The sequence below is a fragment of the Aplysia californica genome, unplaced genomic scaffold, assembly GCF_000002075.1.
Source record: "Aplysia californica isolate F4 #8 unplaced genomic scaffold, AplCal3.0 scaffold00247, whole genome shotgun sequence".
In the NCBI taxonomy this organism is placed as follows: domain Eukaryota; kingdom Metazoa; phylum Mollusca; class Gastropoda; order Aplysiida; family Aplysiidae; genus Aplysia; species Aplysia californica.
The window spans coordinates 311,136-322,283 of record NW_004797517.1 but is presented as its reverse complement, the minus strand read 5'-3'; the positions used below and the strand labels follow the sequence as shown (position 1 = coordinate 322,283).

At 39.6% G+C, this 11,148-nt stretch overlaps 1 protein-coding gene across 2 annotated transcripts in view; it reads right to left on the bottom strand.

The window, feature by feature from the left end:
- The window catches only part of LOC101847266, a 35,505-nt gene that overhangs the window by 2,219 nt on the left and 22,138 nt on the right, over window positions 1-11,148 (bottom strand). For both annotated transcript variants that reach the window (XM_005100432.3, XM_005100433.3), the window contains exons 8-10: window positions 5,643-5,749; window positions 4,769-5,010; window positions 1,037-1,199 (exon numbers count right to left, since the gene is read on the bottom strand). In XM_005100432.3, the coding sequence (XP_005100489.1) occupies window positions 1,037-1,199; window positions 4,769-5,010; window positions 5,643-5,749 (512 nt within the window). The remainder of the gene's footprint in view (window positions 1-1,036; window positions 1,200-4,768; window positions 5,011-5,642; window positions 5,750-11,148) is intronic.

Below are 11,148 nucleotides of genomic sequence, written 5' to 3'. Positions count from 1 at the left end.
TTTCAGCACGTGAGACATGTATTTACTGTCTTGTTGTGCGTATGCGTGAGTGCACCTAAGCTTTGTAACATCTACTACCATTGTAAACGACCAAGACAAATTTCCCCCTGCGAGATGAATAAAGATTGTCATTGTCATCTGAATACCCCCCCCCAGCACAAATCATTTTGACAGTTGGGCCAAAAGTGACGATCCATCTGCGCACCCTGCTGTCATTTTCTCAAAGGGCTATTTATTTTAAAACATTAAACACCACAGAACACTATAATATAATAGTAAAATTCCTTTTATTTATCAACACTATTAGTAGTATTAGGGAGAGAAATTTCGAGAACGAGAAAGAAGAAGAAGAAAGGGAGAGAAATGGAATGAAATTGAAAGTTTGGCCCGGCATACAAGTACTTTTCCAGCTAGGGCACAAAACATGGTGCGTGTGCACTTCACAACAGAATGTTTCCGTTGACCAGGAAAGAATGGACTTCTTATAAATGAACGCTAATGTGTTGGGAAAAGATTGGTCTTTTTCCCAGAGCACAAACTCGCATTGTTAGTCTTCCTATGATTAGATCAAGAATTTTGAATATTTTTCTAGGTCGCTGGCCAGCAGAAGTGCAAAGCAAAGTTTAGTGGGCATAAGTAAATTAATAAAAGAGCTAAAAAAATGTTAACAAATGGACGAAAGTGAACAGGCTATAAGGATCAAACATGTTTTCCGCAAGTGAGCCTGAAGCAGGTCTAAAAAATAACAAGGGATTTACCGCATACATCCAAAACAGCAAAAAGTTACCTATTTTCATTTGAAAAAACACACACTTTAACCCATATCTATGAAACAGTCCAACAGATAGGTGAGTAATTTTTTTGGCAAGCAAGGAGTTGTCTAGATAGCCTTGGAATGAAATCGACAAGCTTACACTTTCATCAAAATGAGGGGGCAGGTTGGTGTCGCTGTCGTACAACCCAACTCCTGGCAAACCATCTCCATTACTGTTTACTTCCAGGGGAATATGTAAAATTTATGATGGTTCTGACTTACGTAGGATGACCTCCTCCCATCTTGTTCCACAGAATGCCATTTTGGTCTGCTTGGAACCTGTCCAAGTGATTGTAGTTGCAAATTGGGGCGCAAGTACATGCCTCAAGATGATATATGCGGTCTGTTTGACTTTCACACCTCCAAGCAGGGCGAGATAATTGACCTAATAAATAGAAACAGACAAATGAATGAAATGAGTGCTCCGGGGCATGACATTCATTTGATATCGATAACATCAGTATCGCTTTTTATTTTAAAATTAGTAGGAACCGATCCATCCCAGCCAATATTTACTTGTGTCAGAAACAAAAGTAACACAAATGAAGCAGTTTTTCTTAAGAGTATTGTTTCTTTTTCAACCCTGCCTTAAAGCGATCGATTGTATTGATACTCTCTTGAAACAGAATAGGTAGCGCAAACAAGGTACGTAAGCCGACTCACGGCCTTCCGAGCGCATGGCTTCGGTAGAATGGGGGTAATTCAGATCTCTGTTTCTTTACTCTTTTGCTATAAAACACCAAATGCTGAACACTTTGAAAAAGTTCAGATTTCCTTCTTTACATTAGTGTATGTTGTTTATTATAACCCGAGTATGAGCTGGAGAATCGCCGTGGAAAGGGAAACCCTCGCGGTCGGAATGCGAGGTGGGGCAGATCAAAATTGACACCCATGCATTCGAATGCTTTGCAGAAAGATTGATGATTAAATACCGTCTTTTCATTGGCAGAGAACTATACAGCTTCGAGCGTGGTTTCCCGTGGTTATTATTTTTGGCCTTTGACGTTTGAAAAAATCAAAGATAATTTTAAACACGAAATGTGTAAAATACCGGCTAAAAAAGGCACCAATAGAAAGAACCGTTCTTTTTCTTCTATTAGAATAAAGTCATCGGCTAGCAATTATTTTGCATGAATCCTTCCGCGAAACTACAGGGAGCACTCAGTACACTACAGTATTGAGTCGACTGACTCGCCGTGAAGGCTGGTGCGACGCCGGCCGAGACAACTCTGTGTTTTAATTGAAATAATGACAGATCATCGTGTTTGAGGCAATACAATACTGGTTTGTAATGACATATCACAGTCATGAAAAAAATTAGGCTTCATTTCTTTGTTATAATGATTGTACTCTGTTAATGTAGAGATGTTTGGTGCCCTTGGTACTCTTTTATTATCTGTCAAATATGGGGTTGCAGCCAGTTACCAGTTTCAGAAACATTTGATTATTATGTTAAATTGAAACAGTTGCCATTCTCTTAAACATTGACTGAGAGGTAAAAGTATGGTACAAGAAAATCTCAGGAGACATAGGCCTTTCATATGCAACAGATGAATTTGACTTAGAGCTACTTTGAAAATTTAGTTACATGTACCTAGTATAATGCAAATATTTAGTTGCATTTGACGTGAAGTCCATTCTCGTGAAAATTCTGGGGGTTTGTCATAAGATTTTTCTCTGAGAATGAATAGTTTTCTACTTCTGTATGTTACCTTGTTGTGGGATAGCCAAGATAAATGCTAAATTTCAAGTCTCTATCTCAATTCTAAGACCCACATTGCTATGCAAATATGTTGCTCAACTTCGGAGGCCATTTTCTCCTTTTCATGTCTCCTTACCTCGCATACTTAAAAGTTCTGTATTTTCGACAAATATGGTCATGTTTACTTCATCCTTGTTTTAAATTGTAGGGAAAATATGATAATTTTAAAAAATAATATTAACTCATTTTTGAAATTTCCTTCATATGACTGATATTGACTGGCAGGGACACAACTATGGTCAGCTATTGTGCTTTCTTGTGCTGAGCAGTGCGCAAAAATACATTGGCACAGTAAATGAAGGGCGGCTTCATGAATACACATACCCTCCCAAACTTTGTTAGCAAAGCAAAGTCACTAGTCCTACATGATCGTGAATTTGTTTTTAAAATGGTTTTAATGACACTTTGAAACTGTTCAATCGTCTCAAATTACTTTTTAAAGGTGTCCTTTGAATAGTGTAAGTGTTGTCAAGGGTTTAGGAGACAAACAATTGAGCGATAAATTGCTATTCATTTGGAGTAGAACTCAATCCAGATATAAGGAAAACTTTAAAGCCATTTTTCTCAAAACTTAGCTGCTGCAAAATTAACCATATCTCTCTGAAAGCACAGAGGCTATTTTAGAATCTTAAAGGCAAGCTGTTAAGAAATAATTTTCACACCACAAAATGTAATAAAATGCACTTCCTCAAAATGCGTCACACAATACTTTTCATCTAGCACACACACATATATAGATACTACGAGGGTTGTTCAAAAAGTTTTGCCTCCTCTTCAATAACTTCTAAAACTACTCAAGATACCTTCATGAAATTTGTACACAATCGACGTTCAATAAGTATACTCTCAAACCCAAAAAAAACAAAACTATGCTATGAATTCACACCTTTATGCTATTGCTGTTTACATCATGGAAGCTAACGTACATTGTCGCAGAGAAAATGGCGTCCAGCAAACCTATGAATGTGCGCTTAAAGCAAAGAGCTGTTATTGAGTTCCTTACTGCAGAGGGAGCTGCCCCCACAGCTATTCATAGGCGAATGAAGCTTATCTATGGTGAAGCATGTGTAGATAAGTACTGTTCGAAGATGGGCAAAGGAGTTCGCTGAAACCAGTCCAGCAGAGACAGATTTGCATGACCAAGCTCATTGTGGTCCTCCCAACTCAGCCAGTGATGTTCAACACCAGGAGAGAGTGGATGAGATCATCCAAGCAAACCGGCGGATCAAAGTAAGAGAGGTCAGTGAAATGTTAGGGATTTCTGTAGGGAGTGCTCAGTATATTATCCATGATGTGTTGGGTTACAGGAAAATGTGTGCACGGTGGGTTCCCCACATGTTGTCACCTGAGCTGAAATTGAACCGGTGATGAACTCCTGGCTCGTTATACTGAAGAAGGTGAAGCTTTCTTATGTCGTATAGTCACAGGAGACCAGACTTGGGTACACCATTATGACCCAGAGAACAAAAGACAATCAAAAGAATACAGGCACACTGGCTCACCTAGCCCCAAGAAGTTCAAAGTCGTTTCATCTGCAAAGAAAGTGCTTAAGACAGTGTTTTGGGACTGCGATGGTCCGATTCATATGGAATTTTTGGAACAGGGTTCCATTTTCAACTCTGAACGATATATCGAGACCCTGAGAAAACTTAGAGCACGGCTGTCACGAGTTCAGCCTGAAAAAAAATGCAATTTTGCACCAAGACAACGCCCGTTCACACACGAGTCGACAAACTCAAGAGGCCATGAAAAGTCTCAGATTTCAAGAGACCTTACCGCACCCATCACACAGTCCAGACCTTGCTCCATCTGATTTTTATCTTTTTTAAGTTGAAGTAGTACCTCAAAGGAAAAAGTTATACAGATGACTATGAAATTCAAGAAGAAGAGCGTCGCTGGTTCAGAGGAAAATCACATGAATTTTTCGCCGGTGGCAAGCGACAACTTATTCGACGTTGGGGGATCTGCATCGACATAGAAGGCAACTGTGTTGAAAAGTAAAGGTACTTTCATGTAGCAAACATCCTAAGCTTTCATTTGGTGTATAACTTTTGTATGTAGCATCAGTAATAAAGAAATTATGAACTTGGAGGCAAAACTTTTTGAACAACCCGTGTATAATACAATAGGTAAACCCACGGCAATATCTAAAAAAAAAAAACCTGACATCATAAGATACCATTTTGTCTTACCATGTGGTCTGCCACTGAAGGACTTGACAACATTTCCTCCGCCTTCTCAAACTCTCGTAAAGATGATATTGGTAACGTCACTCCTTCTGGTATGCTGTTATATGATTCATTTTGGAAGTCATCTAGAGACTTACAGATGTACTCTAGAGGCTTATCATTAGATACACGTACTGCTTCAAGAATTTCATTTTTCACTGACAGTATAAGCTCATGAAGTTTTGAAATTTGCTCCGTGTGCATGTCTGAGGAATATAAGTAAAAATGTATAATGAGAAAAAAAAATAAGGACAAATACTTTGTACATGATATAGTGGTCTCGACCTAAGATCCCACTGATTATGATCCCGTTTCACTTTAGATTTCACTTACATGTTTAAGGCAAGCATGAAAAAGATTTTGGTATTTTTGCTGTTCAAGACAACAGTATCTTGAAACATGACTACAGTGGCATTGAGAGGTTATATAAAGAACATGTACGAAGAATGTTTTAATTTTCACAAAAAATGTGGTCACCATTGCAGCCATTTTGAATTTGGAAAACATAGTGAATCAGGAACAAAAGGTAGATTTGAATCATCACGCTCATTTTAATCAAAGCTTGTAAGTGGCAGGATGTCGCTTACGAGCTCTGATCACAAGCGCGTTTGGGGAGGGGTGGACTTACAAGTTTTGTTTACTTACGATAAAAGACACTTTTATGCAGTTTTTTCATGTAAACCATCTGCTGGCGTGTGCACCGTAAACAGTAGAACGTAATGGTGTGAAAAAGTCAATTTCGCAAAAATTGTCGCTTACGAGATCTGATCACGGGGGCATCGATATGAAGGCCGTATCACCGAAAAGGTCACATTTTATAATGACTTATAACACTTACGAAGCATTTCAAGGGTGGGAAGAACAGTGACTGGAGGTGGTTGAGGTGATGAAGTTCGAGAGGAAGGTCCTGGTTGGTGTTCAGTCTCTGTAAAGGACTCGTCACGTCTGGCACAAAAGGAGAAATGCTTTAATTGAAAGTAGGCATTAATGAACTTAGTTCTGTTAACTTTTTTTCTAGTCTCCTTTTGTTTACCCAGCACGAATAATATCGACTTCATTTCAAAGGCAAATCATTTCTTTTTAAAAATTATTGATGGTTTTTGTACTAACTATATTACAATAGGCCCAGTTGTTTACAACATTAGGGAGTCTGAGGGGGGGGGGGGGGAGAGAATGCCCCTTTATTTTGAATTTTTTAAAGAACTTGGGGGGTGGGGTTCAGGTGGGCATGCCCCCGTCTTTCACCACATATCAATGTTTTGCGTTGGATTTGATTATCACTTGAAAACAATTGATTTGAAGTTTTAGTGGCCATATATGTGTTCTGCAGCAAAAAATATGGCATTTTAGCTCCAAACCTCTAGTTTAGATCTACTACAAAAAAGTTAACAAGTCAGTCAAGTGTTTAACTCATTCGCTACGCCGAGCCGTGGGGGGCGGCGCGGCTCAAGTGCCGTCAGTACGCTAAGCCGCCCCAGGCGGCTCGAGAACCGATGTTCAACTTTAGCTTGGTTTCTATTCCAATCCACATATCCACGTTAAAATAAAGGTCATAATATAATGTTGACTTCCGGGTCAAGCGTTTCCACCGAAATTCAGAAGTTTTGATTCAGTTTTGAAACACAATTTCGTAGTTTGTTCGACTTTGTTTTATCGCGAAGCCCAAATTATAGCCCTCTTAGTACTTTTACACAACAAAATGTATCATTATTTTGCTCACTAAAGAAATGTAGGACTCTTCTTTATAATATTGATACTATTGGACGCAAATTACCGGTGCACTGTAATTGAGAAATCAATATTTTTTAGTGCTAGATCTAGGCCTAGATCTAAATAGTCAAAATATTTTTTTCTCCCTAAAATCACTACTTTTGGGTGAAATTAATCAAAAAGTACCACTCAAGACATGTATAGGTTTATTCCAAATGCAATTCTGAATAATTCCATATAAGATACGCGTATTTTTTTCTGTTTGTGATCCTTTTTTCAAAATTATTTTAATTTTTTTTTTTTCAAAATCGGATGTTATGATCCAAATGTACAAATATTATGGAATGTATGTAAATAACTGCACATTTTTCAATATTTTTCTTTTCTATATACAGTTATGGTTATTTTGAAGTATCATTTGACTAGGTGCAAACATATTTTTTTAGTTTCACCTGAGATTATACATTTTTTATTTTCCAATTTTATCCGCATCCAATCACAATTGTGTTGCATAATCGCCTCTTACAGGAACCAAAGTTGAAAAATACGCAAATAAATAATGCAGATGTATTCTACAAACCATACTGAAAATGTTGGTATAATTATAATATGTTGATATTTATTTGAATTTATGGCCTCAAAGACCTGTGAACTGCGCACTAGTCATCATCTCATTTCGCCCTCCCAAAAAGAATTCGTCCACAAGCCGAAAATAATACGTAGCGAATGAGTTAAACAATACTAAGTCCAAATGCAGTGTTACCACAAAAGAAATAGCAGAGCTAGACATTTTAGTATAAGAATACACATACGTATAAGAAAGGGTATTGTGTCTGGAAACAAAGCCAAATTTTTTTTTAAATCTGCAGAACTTAGCATTCTTAGATTGTCATAAACATAGCCTACAACATTGGCGTAATTAAATTTGTGAAAAAATGTTCAGGTGCTGGAAATGAAATATAATATATACAGTCTACTGCAGGGTAAGCGGGGTACGGAAATATCTTCGTACAATCCAAATTCTAGGACATATTAATGGAGATAGACAAATTTTGAAAACTGGGTTCAAATTTTACATTCTTCTTCCTTGCTCTCGAAAATTTTACATGATTTAAGCCCAGTGTGCCAGGCCAACAAAAGAACAAAGTTCCAACTAAGTCTCTTAGATCATAGCTGCCACTCAGGAATTTCAAAAAAGGAGGATATTCATGCGAAAGCGTATGCGCGCTCTCCGAAGGCCAGAGTAAAACCATTGAGATCCAGAGGCAATATATACTGGAAAACCTAGCCTATGGTTTTGGAAGGGAAAACTGTCAAATTTGTTAACCTTAGGCAACTGAATTAAAATGTATTTGAACCCCCCCCCCCCCCAAAAAAAAAAGAAAAAAAGAAGGCAGTAAGTTGACAAACAAGCGTTTGAGTCAATTTGACACAGTTTGGAATTGGTGACTAAAAATCCAGTGTTTGTTGCCAGCTGGTGTCTTATAAAAAGGTTCCTTTCACTTTAAACTTGTACATCGATGTAGAGCACGCGCAGTATTGGATCAAGGAGGCAACACCTTTGCCGCAGTACTGAGCACTCCTGTACAATTGCGGTCCCGTTCGCACTTAACTTGGTAGTGCCCCTGTAGTGTGTAGATCTAAATTGAATTAAAATTATAGCCTAGGCTATCTAATCTAGATCTAGATATCTAAACATGTGAAAATATAGATTATATCTAGAGATAGATTATCTAGATCTAGGTTCACTTCAACAGCCCCAATAGCCGTCATGTAAACAAACGGGACCACAATTGTACAAGAGTGCCGCGGGCCGCGATTTCTTTATCACACCAAACGCAAAGTGCAGCAAGCGGCTTGTTCAATTTTCTAATGAACTTTTCAAGTCGCACACCGGCTGCTTCTCATTCCAGCTCCTTTTCTTTTGTTTTTGCATTCTGCATCAATTTCTCTCGAATTTCCGCCGTTTTCAATGACAACTCGGCGCGCTAACGTCCCGATGCCCGATCGACACTTCGTTGCTCCACAATAAACAAAGTGAAACTAGCGCTAGGCCTAGAAGAACGGAAGTAGAAAGCTACGGGCAAACATGCGTCATGCACAAGCTGCGTTTTCCTCTCTCTCCCGGTTTGGTGTTTTCCGCGTGTAAAAAAAAGTATCGCAATTTGCGACCGAGAGCGGTCCATCGGAGGAAGGAGGAAAGTAGCGGGAAAAGCTAGATTAAGCGGAGTTTCCGCTATTTAGCGGGAAAGTGGCAGCTATGTTAGATGGACACAAAAAAGAGTTTCAACTGCAGTTGAGGAACAGATTTCAACCTCTGGTTGATCTTGGTGGAGAGGACATGGGAGGTGGATACACACTGGACCAAGGTCAAAGAAGTAGAAGTCTTTACATCAACATGTCAAGAAGAGCTGGGGGGGGGGGGAGAAGCACAAGAAATGGATTAGCCAACACTCACTGGATTTAATCAGCATAAGAAGACAACTGAAGGCAGAAGCGAATGCTGCTAGAACAAGAGGATCAAGAGCGGATGCATTGGAGCAGTACAGTACAACAGCTAAGGATGTCAAAATATCAATAAGAAAAGACAAGGAAGAATTCATGAACAGGCTGGCAGAGAAGGCAGAGGAAGCAGCGGTAGGAGGGCACATGCGAATCCTTTACCAGACCATAAAGGACCAAGAGGGAAAAAACTTTTTTTTTAAGGAAGCTCAGTCGAAACGATAGGTAGAGCATTTCAACAGTCTCCTGAATAGACCACCACAGAATAACCCTCCAAACATCCCATCAGCAAAAAATGAGTTACCAATCTGCTGTGATACTCCTTCAAAAAAAGAGATTCTGAATGCCATTAAGAAGCTGAACAAAGGTAAAGTGGCTGGTTCTGACCAGATGCCACCTGAAGCCCTAAAAGCAGATGTCAATGTGACGGCAGACCTCCTCGTCCCACTGGTCGCCAAGATCTGAAATGAGAGCAAGTTCCCAAAGGACTGGAAAGAAGGACATCTCTTGAAGCTTCCAAAAAAGGGGGATCTCAGCAACTGCAGCAACTACAGAGGGATCACTCTTCTCTCAATACCAGGTAAGGTCTTCAACAGAATCAGTCTGGAGAGAATCAAGACAGCAATGGATCCAAGACTACGGAATGAACAGGCTGGTTTCCAGAAAAATCACTCAACCACTGATCAGATTGCCACGCTGAGGATCATTGTGGAACAATCCCTGGAGTGGAACTCCCAGCTGATCGTCAACTTCCTTGACTATGAGAAGGCCTTTGACAGTACAAACCGAGAGCAACACAAGAGAAGATAATGAGACACCACGGAATCCCACAGAAGTTGGTGAACCTCATCAAGAGCATATACGATTAGACAAGTTGCAGGGTTGTACATGACGGCCAGCTCACAGACAGTTTTGACATCAAGATTGTTGTAAGACAGGGATGTTTACTATCACCTTTCCTCTTCACACTGGCAGTCGATTGGCTGATGAAGGAAACCACCAGAGGACACAGAAATGGTATACAGTGAACCCAGGGACACAGTGGACGATCTGGATTTTGCGGACGAATTGGCGCTTCTGTTGCATACCCAGGAACAAATGCAAACAAAGACTTCAGTATTAAACAGCCTATCAGAGTGTGTTGGATTGAGAATCCACTTCGGAAAGTCATAGGTCCTAAGGACAGACGCACAACAAAAGGAGCAGATCATAATAGAAGGAAATGCACTACAAGATGTTGAATCTTTCTGCTATCTTGGGAGTATAATTGACAGAGAGGGAGGAACAGGTGCTGAAATTAAGTCCCCCATTGGAAAAGCACAGGATGCTTTCATATCTTTGGATAGGATTTGGAAGACCAGAGATATCTCACTTCGAAAAAAGTTGAGGATTTTCCATTCAAATGTGAAATCAGTCCTGTTGTATGGATGTGAGACATGGAACGCATCACAGACTTGCACAAAGAGGATCCAGGTTTTCTTGAAAGTTACTGAAGACCAGATGGACAACAGGGTCACCAACTAGGAAGTGTTAAGGAAAACAAGATAGATGCAAGTCAGATATGAGGTAGGAAGAAGGCGGTGGCGATGGATTGGATACACTTTCAGGAAGTCAGGCAGCTGCATAACAAAGAAAGTGTTGAATTGGAATCCACAGGGTAAGAAATTAAGGGGAAGGCCGCAAGGAACCTAGAGAAGAATCAAAAATTGACGTACAGAAAAGTGGGAAGACATGGAATAACACATCAAGAGGCTAGCCCAGGATAGAGAAAGGTGGAAAGTGTTTGTCCGTGGCCTATACCCTGGAGCAGGGTGAGAAAGGCAATGATAATGATGCCAGGCCAACAATCTGGAGTTGGTTCATGGTAGTTCATTTAGCAGATCTGGGTTTTTGACATTGGTTTTTAAAATTAACTTCTGCTGGATTGCCCTTTTATCTTGACAGAGAAGTTTCCCTTTTTTTGCACAGTAAAATTTTACTTTAACTACTCCCACAAAGATGCTCTGCTTTTGGCCATAAAACAGTAGCAGTTCATTCATCTTCAAGAAAATTTCAAAACATCAAATTATGCCACGGAAACCCCAAGTTATAAACTCATGCAAGTCGTCGACTCTCCACCCCCCCTCCCCCCT